General features: G+C 42.1%; 1 protein-coding gene across 1 annotated transcript in view; it reads right to left on the reverse strand.

Annotated features, from left to right (window-relative positions):
• Positions 1-15,662, reverse strand: part of AGBL1 (ATP/GTP binding protein like 1) — a 269,261-nt gene extending 253,599 nt beyond the window's left edge. Inside the window, exon 1 of the mRNA XM_030456954.1 lies at positions 15,606-15,662. Coding sequence (XP_030312814.1) covers positions 15,606-15,656 — 51 coding nt within the window. The 5' untranslated portion in view covers positions 15,657-15,662. The remainder of the gene's footprint in view (positions 1-15,605) is intronic.
• Positions 15,663-19,180: the final 3,518 nt, after the last annotated feature.

The raw sequence follows: 19,180 nt of genomic DNA on the forward strand, positions 1-19,180 counted from the left end.
AAGAGAGGAGAGAAGCAGAATTGCTCTTGCAAAATATTTTCCATTACTTCCTGTGCTTATGGATGCTGGATACAACATCTATATGCACATGGACTAATGAAGATGCATTCATGGTATATGGGTGGAATGAGAGAACAGGAAAGTTCCCAGAGGCTCAAGTTAGATTAGAAAATCACCATCCTCCTGCAGGATTTGACTAAAAGGATTTCAAGTTAGAGCCAAATTGTTACCTATTACCAGCAGCCTGTAGCTGTCTTTCACAGTTTGCAAGCCAGGCAAAGGCTAAAGTAGCAAAAAACATTACTTGAAATATCAAGCATTGCTGTACTTTTTGGACACAGCCTCTAATCTAAGCTTTACCTCAGCAATACTTGCTGTTTTTCTCACCCAACCAGGAATATCACAGGGATGAGTTCAGATGCATTTAATCAGCTCCTGGCCGATAGTTCCTGTCTGAGCTTTTCTGGGAATTAATCCCCAAAACACCAGAGCTTTGGTTAGCTTGGCTGAAGCTCCTCATAGATAAACAGCAGGAGGATGGAGAAAGCCAGGAATAAAAATATATCCCAGCACAGAGCCATTGATACATTACAGGCAGCAAGTGATTATTTAGTGACATTGGATTTGGAGGACAACAGCTTGATCCTAAGATCCCTCTGACCAGCAGCTTGGGTAATTTTGCTGACCCACCATTAAGCAGGGAAGGAGTTTCTGTCTCCTTGTCCTGCTCCTGGGAACACGCCAAGACAAGCTGTTATTTACTGAAGACAAGATTATAAAATTGTAAGTAAGCCACAGGAACAGGTAATCTTGTTTTGACAGAGGAGTCTCCTAGGATGTTTTCCAAAGGCTATGAAGAGCCACCAGAGGGTTTTTCTTTTCCTGTCCCACCTGAAGGACAGCAGCTATCCATGCAGTTCCCCTTCAAATCAAAGACTTCCCATAGTCTCTCTCTTTTATGTGGCTCTTGGACTTTCCTGTCTTTTTACCAAAGGCAAGCATGTCTCCAAATGAGACATGAAGAATACTGAGAGTGTTTATTGGGAATTCAAGCATTAATGCTGAAAACAAAAGAAAAAAAAAAAAAAAAAGAGAGAATACCCAGAACAAAATCAAACAGCATTAATTTGTACAGTGCAATATTTACCAATAAATATTTTATTTGGGAAAAGATGTACAAAGCTGTTATTCCACTCAGATAAATATAAATGCAAGATTAAAGAAGTCACTCTTGCGAGACAATAGATATGATGGTTTCTAGCAGTATTTCTATAAATTTAAATGTGGGACATAGTTTCACAAAGCTGAACAATTGCTTAGGGAAAACAAAACAAAAAAAACAACTAAACAAGGTCAGTTTTTAAAGCAATGTTATTGCTGGGCTAACAAACTTCCAGACCAGTTTTTTTTTTTTCTAAGAGACCGAGAAATCGGGTGTCTAGGTTCCAGGTTTTGTTGGGTGGTTTGTTAGTTTGTTTGTTTTTAAATAGCCTGCTTCTAAAAAGGGAAGCAGGATTTGACGTGTTCAAAACATATCCTTCTTTCCTTACCCTAAATAAATTCACTCACACAAATAGCAGCAGTCAGAAGCCTAACTGTCTGTGTAATGAGACATGCATCTGCAAGCAAGACTTCTCACTCTCTGAAGTCAAAACCCTGCTGAGGAGAAATCCTGGTGAAAAATTAATACTACCTAAAACCAAGACTAAGTTAGAGGATGAGCAAGCCCTAGCGATAGCCCTCCCTCTCTACTGAAACCTCTAGAAACTGTTGGGCTGCTAATAAATATATTAATGCTTTAAATCAGGGAGCTTCCTCTTGATGTTCTGCTGCCAGCGGCGTTCCAGACGCAACCGCCAGGCAGAGCCACTCACCGCTGGCGTTAGGGCTTTGCCAGCTGGATGTCTTCTTCCTTCAGCTGACTAGGCAGCCGGACAATGACTGCTAAACCAGGTTCAGTGTCTTACATTCTGTGCCTTATCAGAGTAAATTGCTTTTTCTAATTTAAGAGGAGCTAAAAATTCACCAATAAGAGAGGAAAATGCCTTGGAGGGTTTCGAGTCTGTGCTCCCATCACCAGCCTCAATATTCAGGCAGCTCACTGGAGTCTCTTCTTGTTGGGAAGTTATTATCAACAGTATTGAATACAAAGACGATTAGGGAAAAAAAAATCATTATATCTGAGAAGAAAGGTTCAGGCATCTTCAAAATTTTACTAGGCAACCTCTGAATATGGGAATATTGAAATTAAAGTGATAACATCCTGAATTTTGTTACTACTGGAGCACTTTGCTACAATATGGCCATCATCTAGCTTTAGGAAGATCCTAATAATTATTATCCTGTTGCCCCTTCTCCCTCAGCACCCACAGAACATTCCCTAGCCCCACCACAGACACCATCATCCTCTGTCATACAGGACGTGCATTTCTTTAGTCGAATCTGGTTTTGTTCTACTGAGGAGTCATAGAGGCCTGAGAAGCCAGGAAGCTCAAAGGAGAGATAGAAGGGGAAAGGGGCTATTTAAAGACTCAGAGAGGAGGACCTTGCTGCTTGGGCAGTGTCCTAAGTGACCTCTTTAATCCTCCAAGAAAGGCGTTCACAGCTGTGTGGGATCAGGTAGCCTTTGAACTGTACGTGGGATGGCCAAGGGGCCTCCCAGAACAAGACATGTGGTCTAACAAGTTCTTGCTCCTCTTCCCAAGCCTTAGAGATGAATCCTTGTCACTGGCTTCTCTGAGCCCCTGTGAGGCATAGATAGCACCCTATTCACCCAAGCAACAGCCGTTTTCATTCCTGATGATGTTTAACACCATGCCACAATCTATGCATCAGGCCAAAGCAGTTGTTCTGGATTTTGTAGCAGGGAATATAGCAAATACTCATAGAAAAAGGTCCCCTTCTATGCTGCAACCAGGTGGGTGGCTTTTTTCGTAGTCTGCATAACCTGAAAGTATAGATTTCTCTCATCCTTTATTGCAGTTGGGTGTGATAACCTGCAATTTTATTTTTTTTTTCAAAAACACATCAGATCACTGCAGGGTGTAATGCTTACACAGCCTTCAAGATGAATGGCAGCTCATCCAGATAAACTGGGTAGAAGTAGTGCCTCAACAGCAGCTTCTAACATGCTATTGTACAGAGCTCTGCTCCTATTCATTGAGCTTCAGGACTTCTCAAAGGACAAATGCTACACCGTGGGACTGAGCAGCTTCAAGGCAGAGATGGGCAAATTCCAAACCTATATTTGAAGGTCTTCAAAACACTGAAGGTGTTGAGATGCAACATCTTGGCATGAGCTGATCTCTAGCCAAAATAACTTGGTGAATAACATGGTGGAAATCATCTGTGCCAAGGAATCTTGCTATATTTAATGCAATAAATTGCACTAACATACTACCTTTCATCACAGGATCACACATTTCTTCACAAATATTCATTAACACCTGCCCCACTGCATCCCTCATCAAGAAGATCAGATTGATTATTGCTTATTTTCCTGGTAGGAAGTATCACACTGTGGTGGGAAATCCTATTTATCGGTACCTAAAAGGATTGGTGGGAGAGCCTGGACAACTATTCCAACAAAATAAAGCAGAAACAGTCTACACAGAAGTAGGATAGCTCTCAATCACACACTTTGATTTTTTTCTTTTTTTTTTTTCAAAGATTTCCATCTCTGAGATCAGTTTTCTCCTCCCAGCTTCCCAGAAGTGAAGCAGAAAAAAACCTACCCCCTACAAGGAATACTATTGTTGGACTGGGAGAAGAAAGGGTTACTCACCACCCCAGTGATGAGTAGGGTGCCAGCCCTAATTAGGAAGCAATTCCTCCTTGTCCCCAGTGACAAGGGAGATGTTACATTTAACTCAAGCAAAAAGGAATTATGAAGCACCTACTCTAAGGCTATGACTTTCCCAAAGGATGTTTAACCTGCTGATTCAAGAAGACTCCAAGTTAGGGGTTTCACCTCACATCAGAGTAAGGTTGTTCAGCATGTCTGTGTCACTCTAATAAAATGTACTCTCATCCAGATATCTGCAGAAATTATGCCCTGATACACTGCAATGTATAGGATACTGTTGACGAAGTAAACTGCTTTTTTTTTTTTGCCCTTTTTTTTTTCATGCCAAAGTTCTCTCTCTGTTCTCAAATAAAAGATTGTCCTTGTGCAGAAGTTGTTGCTGATATAAAGTTTCTTTGTGTCACTTGACTCTCTCACTAATGCATCTCTAATAGAGCAATTACTTTATTATGCAGAACCAGTGGTAATACACATTATTATATAACCTTAAAATGCTTCTGTCAAATTGGAAGTGTTAAAAGAATGAGGAAACTTTGAGATAAATCAAAACACATGATATTCTGCAAAAGGCTTTTAGACTTTCCTTTGAATATTTCTAATGTTCTTTCTGTAATTTCTACTGCAGATAAAATCTCTTATTTCACAATAAGTTACCTATGACAATTAAAGACTTTGACTGGAATTAATATTATATTGTTCACTTTTTTCCACTTTCTAATCAATTTTTATTTTAATGCCAAAATTACCTTGCATATGTCTTTCACACTCTGAATAAGTTTCTATAAGGCATTAAACATTCTCGCACAATGATCTCTATATGCATTTTAGCAGCTCCTGTTTACTGCTGTTCCCTGGATTTATTCCTATATTTTGTATTACTTTAGCTGTTACTGAGCTATTTTAAAATATTCATGCTTCATTCAAATGCCACTCTGTTGCACCTACTTAACACAACTGCCATCCATACTTAATAGGTAGGGATCTGGTTTTTCGTTTCAGCAGCAGTTTTCTGCTAATGACAAAAGAGCACCATGAACCATGCTACCTTCCCTCTTCGTGAGATTTTTATGGGTGTCAACCCAGAGAACATTCTGTCTTTCAAAGCAACAGCACATTTGGGAATGAAGAAAGTTTTTTTCCAGGCAATGGCATTTCTCAAAGTTCAAGTGAGTCTGGAAGATTCTTCGAAGTTTTCTTGCTTTTAAATCAACCCACAGATTATGAATACTATAGCAAATGTAGGTATGTGCATGTGGAAGTAATAATAAAGAAAAATAAAAATAATGAAGCTGCTGCTATCCTTGACTCTTCTGTGCTTTTCCTGCTTGGGCTGAGCATGATAAAGCCACAGGAGTCCCTGTGTCTTCTCAGTCTGTACTGGCATTTGCCTAGGATAATGCTGTGTTCCAGTGCTCACATTCCCATTTGCTACACATTAGTCTGACATCAGCTTTTGCAAGCTGAAGAGAAGGATCACTGAGAGGTACATTCTGGTTTAGGAAAACACAAGGACACTTATCTTAACAAAAGGAAAGACTGAAGTGTCAGTCTGCTCCACTTTCAAAAGTGCTTTCTGGAACAGCCATGAAAATGTCATTTATCAATCAACACTTAATAATGATGACTGAGGTATGGGTAGTGGAGACAAACCACTAATACCTATTGTTAGTCACATTTTATTTTCTTAAGAGATAGAACCTGGAAGTGAAAATGATGAACCTATTTTTGTCATCCCATCTAAGTGAAAAATCAAACAACAAACTGAACTCGGCACCCATAATGAATAGCAAACTCTTTTGAAATTCTAATGATTCAAAGTATTATTACTAGTAATGTAAAGCAGAATATCTGTCTCACTGAATTTCTGAGACCCATCCATCTAGATTTAAACAGTAATCTCCTAAAAGCAAAGCCCTCAGCTCTCTGAAAAGGCTGCCAAGGTTTTAAAAGGTATGACAGAGGTATGTCATTTTCCATCCAGAAGATAATAAAGCTTTTTATTATCTTTAGTCTACACCCACCCCATGCAAGGCACGCAGCAGTGGCAAGCCAATGGCATCATACTAAGCACAGACACGTTGGGGGCTTTATTCAGCCCTTGGTAGTTAAGTTCAATAGCTCAGAAACACTTGCAAATTAAGTGCTGGTCAGTCAAGCCAAAAGACACATTATTAGCTCAGTGAATGAGCCCACCACCACATTTGTGACCCAGGATAATGCGACAAGAGTAAAAATATGAGCTCACTGTCCTAACAGAGGCTCCAGAGATCCAGAGTAATGTAGAACAGGGACACTGCAAATGCAGAGCTGAATATCAGATTTTACTGCTGCTGCTGCCTTTCCCAGTGCAGCAAGACTTGGGTGCTCCTGCAACAGAGCAAACCTCAGGCTTTGCTGGGCCTTTGGGGACATCATCAAAGCAAACTCCACAGGCCATGTCTCCTGAGACATGGAGACACAGGACACGTGGAGACGTCTCTCTACACGTCCTCCTAAGATGTGAACAAACGCAGCCTTGATGTCATGGTGGGCTGATCTTTGGCTTGCATCCACTGCCAGCATGGAGAGACCACCAAAAAGTAGTTGTGTCCTATTTTGTTTTATCATGTCCTCAAGGAGACCTGTTGGTGTAACAGTGCTCTACAAGCTTTGTTAAGACATAGGAGTGAAATTCAGCTATGAAGATTTCCATCTGTTTGATCAGCCAGCTACTCAGACAAACACCTTTTAGGCAAAACTCCAGAGTTTGCAATCAGTGAGATACAGCTGCTCCTGCCCAAGCTTTTGAAACAAACCACTAATAAGCATGATTTTCATCTCAGAGAGCAAGGAGTTTTAATGCATCTCTGCTTCCAGCTGTCCCCTTGAAATCCCTGTGCTTTTTGGGGAGATCAAATGACTTTATCCCTGTTGGAAGAGAGATTATCAAAGGAAAACAGACCCAAGCACGTATTCTCTCAGGTCATCTCCAGCTTTTCCCCACTTGCAGAACTTCAACATGGGGCAAGAGGCCACTCAGATGGAGAACATTTCCCCAGATAGGAGACCAGATAAATCAGGGCAATAGTGCTGCTTTATCCTAGCCCCTCCAGAAATTGTCTTCATAAGGATGGTGCTGATTTATTACTGGAAAAATAGAGGGTCAAAAGGTGCAGTTCAGTTTGTCCCTGTGACTTCAGCAGGTCAACATTTTAATCATAGGGAAAGGTCAGGTGGACCACTCTCCCTCCTCCTCTCCTTTGCAGCACAGACAGGTGGGCACTCACCATGCCAAGCAGACTGCTAAGGGAAGGATTTCTTTCTCTCCCTGTCATGCTCCTGCTTGCCAGGTTAATCCTGAAGAAAATAGAGGGTCAACTTTACCTTCACTGTAAATCCACTGTTTGGCCTTTCAGCAGTAATCCCTTTCAGAGGATGGCAGAGGACAACAGGCATTGCACTGATACCATCCAGGCTGCCCGAGTGTTGTCTGTTCCTGGAGCTGGTTGTTTCACCCTTTAATTTAGGAAACAGTCTGAACTCAGACTTCCTTTGCCCTAACTTGACAGTGTTATCTCCATTTATTGACTGAATGGAGAAACCTAGGAGGCTCAGACTTTGAGTCTGAGGGAGTTTGTAACAGCCCTAAAATAAATCCCAGGGCTCCTGCTTTATCTGCCACGATGCCATCATTGTCACTTTTGAAAGGAAGGGAACAAGCAGCACAGAGTGCCGTGGAGCAGATGGACTCAGAGCACAAGAATTTGTCTGTTTGCCACAGGGATTCCCATCAGGGCCAGTGGGAATAAGGTAAATTACATCAGAAATTAATGTACATAAAAGGCTTCACAGACACTGTAGTAAAGTACAACGCTATGGAGCATCCGTGGCTCCAGCATCAGAAAAATAGATGTTTTGGTTTCAAAGTATCCCTTGTTGAAAGGGAGAAAAAAAAAAAAACAAAATTTTTTGGGTAGAGCAGTTATTTCTCCCACAGGACTTGTGTCAAAATTGTTTGCTTTTCTAATAAGAATCATCATGAAAATTTTTTTGTTGTCATTGATTCCACCTCAACCTGCATCACCTTTTGAAAATGAGGCTGTGTTCTGCCAGGACAAAAGTCCACAAGGAGAAAAAAAAAAACAACCTTGTTCTCTAAATCCCTTAGGAGAATGAGGTTTACTTTTGCCCATGGAATTTCCTCTGTCAATCAATAGCTGGTCTAGGGCTTTTTTATTATTATTATTTGTAGCTTAGTAGCACCTATAGGCAGAAGAATCTCTATGATGTTACCTTTAGCCTTTCTTGAAGGCATTTTAGGAAATTAATGATAAATTCTTGATTTACAACACCTTGATTTCTTTATAATATGATAGCTCTCCACCAAATAATACAAAGGCCATAAGAGCACAACAGATAAAAAGGAAACAAGTCATGAATGTCAACAATGTGTCTCCATCAACCTGGGGAGGGAATAACTGGGTTTCCCTTATTTTAAGGAGCATTCTTTATCACATTAGACTTTCCTTCCCTAAATTATACAAAGCTGAATTGCTTTCCATGTATGAAAAGACAAAAGACTATCCAAGTTCTTGCAGATTTGAATCTTCAAAGAATTCAGCTAGACTATATTCAGGTCAACTTTTCAAGAAGTTGAAATAATCAGAAAAAAACAGGCTTTTTTTTTTTTTTTTGTCTTAAGGCCAGCACATGGAACAGCCACATCTCATGGATCAGCACTTCCATCCTATGGCCCTGTAAGCAAACAGGTGCAGGCAGACTGTTTGTGAGACAAGTGATTATTAAAAGAACAGAAAAGGCAACAGGGAATTAAATTATATCCTGGTTGGGCGAGAACAACATAGTCACAGGGCTGGAAGCTGGCAGAGCCCAGTGACTTATGTGGGGACATGGTATGTCTGTGGATTTAGGGTTTTCAAAAAAAAAAAAAAAAAAAAAAAAAGCAAAAGCCTGAGTTCTCAGGTGGCCACACATCATCCCTAACATAGACAGAACAAGGCCACCTCCCCAGGACCATGGCTCATTCTACAATGAGCTACCAGCACTGAGTCCTCTTGGAGCCCTCTGGAAGGAGAGGATTTTACCTGCACTTGCAGAGTTACAGCCCTCACGCCCACCCCAAATTTCAGAGCCAGAGAGATGATAAGTGCTGTGTTACCTGTCTTGGCACCACCAGGAGTGTTGCCCCAGAAGCAGTGTCCCTGTGATAGCAACAACTCCAGGAGCAATTTTCAACACTGCTATCCCAGACCAAGTCACACAAAATCTCTCCCCATCTCTTAAATTCTCAGTAAAATTATGAAATGTTTTTCTTCCTGTTAACACAAACCAGTAAACTCTTTGCTGGTGTCAGTAAATACTGCTGAATTTAACAATTATAATCTCACATGTTTTTCAAAGTAAGTAAACTTACTTGTGCTTTTTGCTAATTGTAATGTAATACATTTTGATTCAAATATGTCCATGAAGATATTTTCTACCAGACTTTTTTTTCCTATTATAGATAAAGATATTATAGATAAAGCCTGACTAAACCAACGTATCAGGCCAAAAACTGTGCTGAAAAGATGTGAGCTTCCACAACAAAACGTAGCATAATACACTGCAAATAAGATTATGCTGTACAAAGAAACACAAGCATGATATATTCAAGCAAACACCTCTCTGTATGAATATATCTGTTTTCATGTATATCTGTTTTCATGTATTCATGTATAGGGTTATTGAAGCCTGATAAAAGTAAATTTTCCATTGACATACAAATATTAGTGTAATAAAAATTTATATCTGTAGGCATACAAAAGACCTATGGAAGCTAGATAACCACAAATAATTATCCCTGACTTACAAATAGATAAGCAGACGCATTTGAAAACATTTTATACTGTATGCAAAAGATAAGCATTTTAAATAAACACACATACCTCCTTACAAAATGTAGACTCCTAATGTGTTTGTCTTTCTAATGCAGCAGTCATACAAAAAAAAAAAAAAAAACCAACCATCCAAAAAAAAAAAAAAACCAAAACAAAACACCCAAAAAAGTCCAAGTTAATGGGCAAGGTATAACGAGCTGAAATATTACAGCAAATTGGTTAAGTTAAACAGGCTGCCCATGAGTGCAAAGTCAGGCCCTCAACAGCTAAGAAGCACCAGTTTTAAAGTGTTCATGTCATTTCATTTGCCTTCCTGGAATAACTGCATATTTTAATTTCATGACAAATTATTTCACAAAAACTCTGCCTCAGAATGAGCAATGCCTGCTGCCTGGAAAATCTCCCCATATAGATTTTTGTCCTCATCATTTAGCATGTGGTTCTGCACATTATTTATTTTGCAGAATCCAAACCCTGCACTGAAAACAAAACATTAATTTACTCCTTGGGGTTTTTTTACTGTGTTGTCACAAGAACTTCAGGGGATTTTTTCCAGTGTTCATAGCCCGTTTTCTCAAGCACTAATGTGTGGCACGGAGGGATTATTAGCCATTTTACACATTATCATCTCAGATGCAGAGGGTTTTTATAATCCATTTCTCCAGATCTGTATTCAACTGACTTAAGCAACATGGCTATCTTGTCACATTTGCATTTCTGTAGCAAATGGGAAAGGGGTCTCCATGCACACATTCATAACACAATCTTTTGTCCTCAAAGCACGGGCCATCCAAGGCATGGGTGAAGGACACCAGGACAAAGAATGAACCCCACTTTCTTTTTTTTTGACACAGAAAGTCCTGCTCAGACTGATTGCAGCACACTTTTTTGCTCAGCCCAGCCATAGTTACTGCTCTGGGTACATTTTGCACCCGAGGTCCTGAATTCTCACTAATGAGTAGAAGGAAATTCTGGAAAGCCCAACTGGAGACATTTTCAAAGGAGCTGGCAGAGTACTGAGAGAAACAGCTGCAGCCAGCCTGGGGACAGAGTGAAATTCTGGTCCTGTCTCAGCTGGTGGAAGGGCTTCAGCAGGGTCCAAGATGTGCCTCAGCTTCCTCCAAAGCCTTTTAGTGTTTTGTGCTGATTCAGAAGAGTGCCAAACCTCAATATCTTTTTCCATAGCCTGGCAGGAATTTGGGATTAATGCATGGATCCTGGCCTTCTCTCTTGCTTAGCAGTGAACTATGGTGGTGAGCTCTGGGTCACCTTTAGGTTCTCCTTGGGCAGAAAGGAGATGACAGTTAAGATGGGAGGAACCAGCAGTGCCCCTAAGAGTTGGTGTGGGAATATGGACTTTCTCTATATGATTGTTTGCAGAGAATTATTTATATATATTATTAGTAACAGTTAAAGCAGAAAACAGCCTCGTGCAGCCTAAGTAGCATCAGCAGTAAGGATGGGAAAGTGCTACTGGAACACCCAGTGTTTCCCCATGGACCCCACATTATTCAAGTATCTAACTACCATAACTGCATGGATTTTGCTGCTCCAAAGCTACAATATTTGTTGTAATTAGTAGGAGAACACCAATCCCACTGCTGTTCATTTTAGGTACAATAATCTCTGTAAAACTCTGTTAATGAACCGCATAAAAATGGCCATCTGCTTTTGAGTTGATTTTTCTTTCCTCTAAGGCTATTCCACTAAGTCTTGCCTGCCAAGCTGCCACCCAAAAACACAGATCCAAAATTTGAGCTCCTCCATCCCCAGCCCAAACCAGTGGACATTCTGCTTGCTGAGCTGCTGAGCAATTCCTAGGATTTTTGCATCTCTTTTGCTCAAAGCCAGGAATCTCCACAGCTCTGCTGACAGAATTAGTGCAAGGATGCGGAGGAGACAAATACAAAACGCATTTCTATTCATTGTCACTGGAGCAGCATCGCTATCTCCCCACTTGTCTTTAGGATAACAATAGAACTGCCTTGTCAGCCAGCCAGCAAAACAGCTCCAAAACAGCAGCACAAAGTAGCAAAGAGGTTTAAGTTAGCAAACATGGGATCCCATGCCTGTTCCCTGCTGGGCACCACAGCTATTCAGAGAGAAATCTCTTTACACAAACACTGACTTCCATTGATACGTAAGATTTTCACCTCTTTCTTTTTGAACTGGAGCATTTGGGAGCCTGTGCTGTCCAACATCGTAGGCCACAGTTGGAGCCAAAGATCTGCCAACAGCCCCAGGGGTTGCCAGCTTTGCAGAATACGTGCACAGGGACTGTGGCTTTGGGAAGCATGTGAAAGCCATGCTGAGAGCCAAGAGGAAATCTGGGACTCCTCAGGCAACACAATGTACACTGCCATGGCATAAGGAGATGTTCAGGGGTAAGCAAGGCAGGCTCACGCCTAGGCCTGGCAAGCAAGTGAGTTGGGAGAAAGGTGAGGAAGAGTCCAAATGCTTCTTGTTTAGCTAACCCATGAGAAGAGGGCCAGGACAGCCAGCAGTAGAACCGGGATGCTCTGCATCCTCAAAGGATTCAGTAGTCTGGGACACAATGAAAGATGCTGGATTAAATTTTCCATTGTTCTGCCTAGCAACTAATACTTGTTTTCAACCAACACCCAGATACCTCCCCTCCTAGCATCAAAATGAACAATCCCAAGTCTCTCTGGGACTTTGCACTAGGGAGGCTGCCTGCAAAATGGGATGCCGAGTTTCTTCCCCTGGTCATAAACCATCGATGGGAGGATGTTTTTCTGTTCTGTGCTGTGTCCAGGGAATGAAGAGCAGTAACACATCCAGCTTTGGTCCAGGTACTGCAGAGGCCATGTATCAAAGACAGAACAGACCTGGGTGTGAGATGAGGAGGTCGAGGTCATTCAGTAAGAGATGGGAACACAATGAGGTAACATTATCCAAGGCAGAGGGATGAGAACTGCTAATTGCAGGAGCATGCTGGAGGGGAAGAGTCAAGAAGAGAGACCTGAGAATGTAAGAGTTAGAAGCAAAATGAAAAACCACAATGAATTCCTAAGAGCTCAGCTCTGCCGCACTGACACAAACCTGTGACACAGGGAGAGGTTTGTCTTAAAACTGAAATTCACAATTTAAAGCTGTACCTTGTAAGCAAAGCAGCACTTTTTACCTGGAGATCTGAAATGTCACATCTTCCCTGCAGTGACATTTTGGTGACAAAATGAAGTTGCAGTTTGAAAGCAGTTTTTGCTTTTCACCTTGTCACTTTTCAGAACATCTGTAACACATTGTATTACCAGGGGGTTGAGCTGTCTTTGGAGAATCATGCTCCTTCATTGTACTGGAAACAGTTTTAAAGAACTCAGAAGCCAGATGTGTTTCTTTCCTTGACTAGAGCAAAAGTTCAATTACAAAGTGCAGAGTGTTTTTGTTTTGTTCTGCGTGTGCAGAGTGGTTTTGTTCTGTATGAAACCATCCTTCCCAAAGCCAGGCTGTGCAAGTAGAAGAGTCTTTGTGAGAGGATGAGTAAAAGAGCCTATGCCAGGAGGAGATGGGGTAGATCACTGCCTTGGCTGAAGGAGATAGACCCTAACTCAGATGGGGACATTACTCCAACTGAGAATAATCTGTGCCAGGGCTTAGAAGTGAGAGGTAGAAATTTAACCTCATGTGAGTGAATGAAGGAGAAAGAATGCTTTTATTCTGAAGCTCATGAAGAGTGGCTTGGTGACTGATTGTTGCCTCATTCTTCACCTGAAAGATTTCTGAATACAGAGCAACATCATGTGCTAACAGAGAAGCAAACTATACAGAAATACCCTGAAGAGTATCCTGTTGTATGCAGCAGATATGTTCTTCACGCCCAAAAAAGAATATGAACCAAGAATAAGAATCCAGTGGGACACAAAAACAAAGCAACCATGTTTTGGACAGCTGTTGCAGAAAATAAAGTGTAGAGAGATGTTATCAGCAAATGCAATCATCAACAGAAGTTATAGTTTCCCAGGGCAGTATTTTTCAAATGTGTCAAGTAAAAGTCTCTTACCACCAGATTTCTGTAGCAGACATAGGTGATGGTGTTGAAGGATCATGCTGGTAATTCTTTGGCAGGGGAAGGAAGAAAATAGAAACATACCAGCATTTTAATTTTCATCAACAACTCAGTCCTCTAGCATTTAAAACTCTGAATCTAATTGAAGATGTAAGAAAGTTCTTTGCTTTTCTTTAAGTACATAAATAATTTTTGGAAACCAGAGTCTCACACCAAGGATAGATTTCATAATATTGGGGATAAATTCTATGCCACCTTGACTTTACCCACATCACCAATTTCACCTGCAGCATTCCTAGTTATTTCTAGTCTAGCTATCCTAGTGGTGTCAATGAATTGCATGCCTGATTTTAAGATACAGCTTCCAATTAATTCCTGGGCTGTGTCCAGGTTATGCAGAGCACAAGGATAGTTAATGTGAGAGAGCATAAGAAAAAACTCAGGAGGTGTACACTTAGGTTCCAATTATACAAAGTAATCAGTAGAGGACTTTAACTTGAGTATATCCAAAAACATGATCTAGTACACAATATGCATTAAATAATCTGTGAGAGCATAGGGCAAGCAAGTTACACTGTGAACAAAGTAAGAAATCAGGACAATTTTCTTCAGTGTGCCTGTTTACCTTCAGAACTCACCACCACAAGGTGCCAAAGCCAAACCAGGGTTTAACAATGATATGAGAAATTGAAGTTTCTGACAGTAACAGATGTTTGGATAAAAACACCAAAGTTCATCAGTTCCCACAACTCTCATTTGAAGTCATATTTCATGGATCTTTTTTAACCTTCTCTACACACCTGTGGCTGGTCACAAACTCTCCAAGACACAGGGCTAAGAGGCATGAATCCCTGAGCTCATCCAAAAGGGTAATTCTGTTTTATGCACTCTAGCCCTCATTTTCTGCTGCTGCAATACACGAGGTTTTGTCAACACACAAAGGAGTCAGAGAATGCTGCTCAGATGTCAAATTCCCATCCCCTTGGGATGCACACAGGGACTGAAGGCACCTGAGAAACATAGACAACTAGCACTTCAACATTGCCCTCTAAAAAGCTGCTTTTTATGCATGGAGCTTCTTCTGGCAAAGCAATGCCCACCCCTCAAAACAAAACAATGAGTTGTGAAAGCACAGGCTCCATCCCAAAACACACATTTCATCTCATAGGGTAGCTCATGCTTCAGCTTTGACATATCCTTCAAGATCAGGAGGAGCACACTGATGCAGGGGAAAACAGACCCAAAGGGGCTGCCTACAGGCAGAGGAAGAGATACCTCTCCTTCCTCCCAAGGCTGAACTTGCCTGACACATATGCTTCCAAACCAGGATGCTTCCCTTCCCTCTGCTCCTTGGAAGGATTTACTGAACACACCCAAGGCCAGTGCCTCACCAGTCTCATCCACAAGAGTTTTTGTCGCATCACCAGGAGAGCTTAGGGGTACCTGCTGAAGCTAATTTTACAGGAAGGAACCTACTGCTTCCAGGCAGATCTATTTACTCAGCCCTCGAAGGAGCAGTGTGCACTGCAGGGGCTTTCCTAGCTCTCAGCCTGACAGAGCTGTCAGGCCCCATTCATTGCAAAGCAGCCTCAACACCTCCCCTGCTCCCCCAACGAATGCAGCGAGAACTCGGGTGCCGCGGCTCTGCCCTGAGACAGGACCCGGTGATTGATGCATAGCAGTAGTCGCCAGCGCTCATCTCCGGAGAGGGAAACTTATTTCATAAAGGCTTTTTTAGGGTGGGAGGTGCAGGTCAGGACTCGGGCACACTGATGCTTTTAGAGACAAACCAGAGGGGAGCTCGCACAAAACCACCTCGGGTGAACAAGTCACGGCTGGTGAATTAAAGAGGAAAACAAGCCCAAGCGCCTCTCTCATTAGTTCAAGCTGTTCTTACCTGGAGGGTGGAGAGAAGGACTTGCAAGCCACTGGCTTCTTGTTCTGCCATGCTGCTCCCCACTCACACTCCCTTTTCCAGCAGCAGACACAATGCAGCTAAAAAGCAAAGCTGCCAACTTGCCTTGCTGCTGCCCCTGTGCCGTTTAAGAAACGAAGAAGCTAAACACAGATCCCCAGACACATGCACACTGCTACCACCAATAATCACAGCAATGCAACTCTAGACCTCAGCAGGAGAGATAAATGTACCCCCTCCCTCCGAGCTCTCCCACTGTGACGGGAAGATTAATTCCTATATAAAGAATCCCAGGGATTAAGGAAAGTGCTCAGGAAAGGTCTGGGTGCTTGGTGTGTGGCAGGGAGAGTGTGGGGAGGGTGGCAATAGCAACAAGAAAGCAGAAGAGCTACAAACCTCAAAAGAAAGCCAGGGAGAAGGGAGGGAGCATGCTGGCTGCCTGACAGGCATTCCCAGCTGACCTGCTGATCCGTTCCAGACCCCGCATGGACTCGTCTCCATTTGACTCCGTTCCAGTGAAACTGGAGAAACGGGGAAGGCAGAGGGAGCGGGAGAGATGCCCTCGGTCTTAACGAGCGCTGACAACAAACGGAAGATACACCCGGCATGAGGGACAGGTGGAGCAGCCTGGCCGAGGCTTACAGAAGGTTTTTGGCTTTCAGGCCCCATGTTTCTCCAGAGTTGCAGCTGCCACGGCCACAGGCAGGGCCCTGGCAGGCAGGGAGCACACAGAGGGGCATCTTGTGGCCACACAGCAAGGGCCCAGGAGGAGAGTTACCTCAGCAAGGTGCAGTCTGGGGGAGAGTTACCTCAGCAAGGTGCAGTCTGGGGGAGAGTTGGCTTCAGGGGTCACTACAGGGATCCACACGTGCCTGTCTGTGTACAACTACAGCACTTCGGGGTGCAGTTTGCCCCCCGGTGCACAAGCCACGCTGTAGTACAGTTGTAGTTGTAGCTCAAATTCCTAGGAGGGCACAGAGTCCACTTTTAGCTCCAGCTCAACGATATCAAAGGACTTGGTAAACACGAAGGAGCAGATAAGGAAGTTGAGTAGAGACTTGCCTGTGAAATTTTTTCAATATAAAAAGGTCTGTTAGTCCAACACAATTTTTTTTTTTTTCAGGAGTGCAGCAATTTCAGTTCAGTTTCTGTAACACCAAGAAGGTATTTTTGACTCAGACATGCATCATGGTGGCTTGAAGGCTGACAGGAGAAACAAACACTTGATACACAGAAGGCAAAGATCTGGTCTTTTCTACTTGGGGACATTATTTCAGGTTTCTTACTTCTTGACTAACATTCTTCTGTGGGACTTCCTGGTCTCTCCAGTTGGAGCTTTTCTACTTTGAAGGAACACCTAAGGATTTTTGAAGCAGTAGCACAAATCTTGGTCTTTGGGCACAAGGCGGAGTCTCACAGAAGTCAGCACACAACAAGACATACCAGAGAGCCAACATGCACACACTTTCTTTACTGATGTCAATGAAATTAATAAAACACTCCAGTCCCAGCCAAGGATTATTGACATGTGGTGATCATTATACCCTGCAGAACCTTCACTGATCAAATGCTTTAGGCACATGGTAAGAAAAATTCTCCTCAGCCCAGCAATGTGAGAACAAGTGGCAGAAGCATGACATTCCCCAGTTTTTGTGCGTGCCAAAGTCCCAGGGTGTCACTACCAAATCACAAAATAGACCAGATTAAAACACCTTTGTAATAATTATGGAGACAACTGCCCATTCAAAGAGAATACTAAGAGGACCAGTGACTGATGAACAAGATGCTCTACATACAACTAGGCAGAAAAAGAAGGCAAAATTACTTATTTCCTATAGAATTTCAGGTTCAGAGATTTTAATTTACTTTAAAAATGTTTTATTTTAATTAAAAACACCATATTTTACACATGTAGCTGGTGTTCTGCCCTTGGGCACTGAATCTTTGGCCATTATGAGTACTGAGTATTAAAAAGCTGAGGGATCTCTCCATTCCTCCCTTGCAAAACCATTAATCCTAAAGTCAATGGAATCATCCAGTGCTGGTCTTAGTCTTCAAGAGTTAACACACTTGTCAAGTGACTTTGAGCCAAGGCTTGAGAATTTATTTCATATCAGCAAGACTCAATAAAGTCTAACAACAGATTATATATGCAAAAGGGAGGGAACCAAGGGAACACAGGCACAGTGCCCTCACATTGGCTGGGTAGGAGGAAGGGTTTTATGGGTTTTATGGTCACTGCCATCACACTAAGTCTTTTTCACATCAGCACACTGACAGAAGATGACTTCAGAGTTAATTAGAAGCTGCTCAAAGGACCTCTTCTACATTGTCATTTCATTCTCTTTCTTCTAACAAATGTACCCGTGGATTTTCAGAAGGCAGTGAGAGCTGATGGATGCATGCTCTGGGTCACCTCCCTCACCATATCACACAACCAGATCCCAAGCCCTCTAGAACCAGGATCAATTCATGAATATCACATGGTTATCACCTCCCCTCTTGCATCTTAAGATGCTAAATGAGTATTTAGCTTTCTGCCCTACAAACAACATTGTCATGTGCAATAGATTCCTACCTTTCATAAGCCCTTCCCAGATCCCAGTGATCTGGTTCTTCCTCTCTGTGTGAGGAAGTTTTAGAAACAGTTGCAAAAATTTCACTAGAAATATGTAGAACCAAGAGGAAGGGAACATCAACAGCAAAGCTTCGGTGGAAAAAAAAAATCTCATGTTCTTGAGCATTTTGGGGTAGTTAGCTTGGTTATGTTAAGAGTATACAAGAAAGCAACATACATCAAATCTCTGGGGCTTGCACTCCAGATTTGAAAACAAGACCAAATTAAAAGAGTGATTAACAACTAGAAATGCTAATGAAAGACCTCAGAAGTGACAGTGATGTTTACATTGATGTAAGATGTACAAGCAAGACTCCATTGAAACCAAATTCCCAGCTTTAAATCTCAGAGGCCTCTAATTATTCACCACTCCATAGCCATGACTTGCACCTTCTGCTGAATTTTCAGCTTTGGTTTTAGAGTCGAAGAACAAGAAGTCCCCCATCTCAACACACAGAGGCTAAATAAATTAGGAAGCCTCCAGAGAGAGATGTCAGAAGTAAAGCATACAGATTCTCCCTTTCTGTTCATATTACACTGCCAACACAGTTTGAAGATGAGCTTGTTAGAGTCTATATTGATATTGTCATTGTTTCCCCTGTGCCCTGAGGTTTATGTGATCCTCAAACAAAATGAAAATTAAACTCATGACTTCAGCTTCCTACTAGTGCCTGAGTTAATGTTCTTGTGGGGAGGACAGAGGGGATTAGGAGCACAAAAGCAGGACCTCTGGGCTCTCTGCAGGTGCTGCACAAGCTCAGACCAGCAATTTTCTTTTCTTCTGCTCCAGGGCTCAGACACACAAACAAGTTAGAGATGTCATCTGATCTCCTGTAACTACGTGTATATACTTTTAGCCCCGAGCAAAGGGAAGATAATTCAGGATCATTTTACCTGCATTAAAAGAGCACTCAGGCCAATTATTTCACATTTTATGAGC

This window comes from Calypte anna, chromosome 10 (assembly GCF_003957555.1).
Source record: "Calypte anna isolate BGI_N300 chromosome 10, bCalAnn1_v1.p, whole genome shotgun sequence".
In the NCBI taxonomy this organism is placed as follows: domain Eukaryota; kingdom Metazoa; phylum Chordata; class Aves; order Apodiformes; family Trochilidae; genus Calypte; species Calypte anna.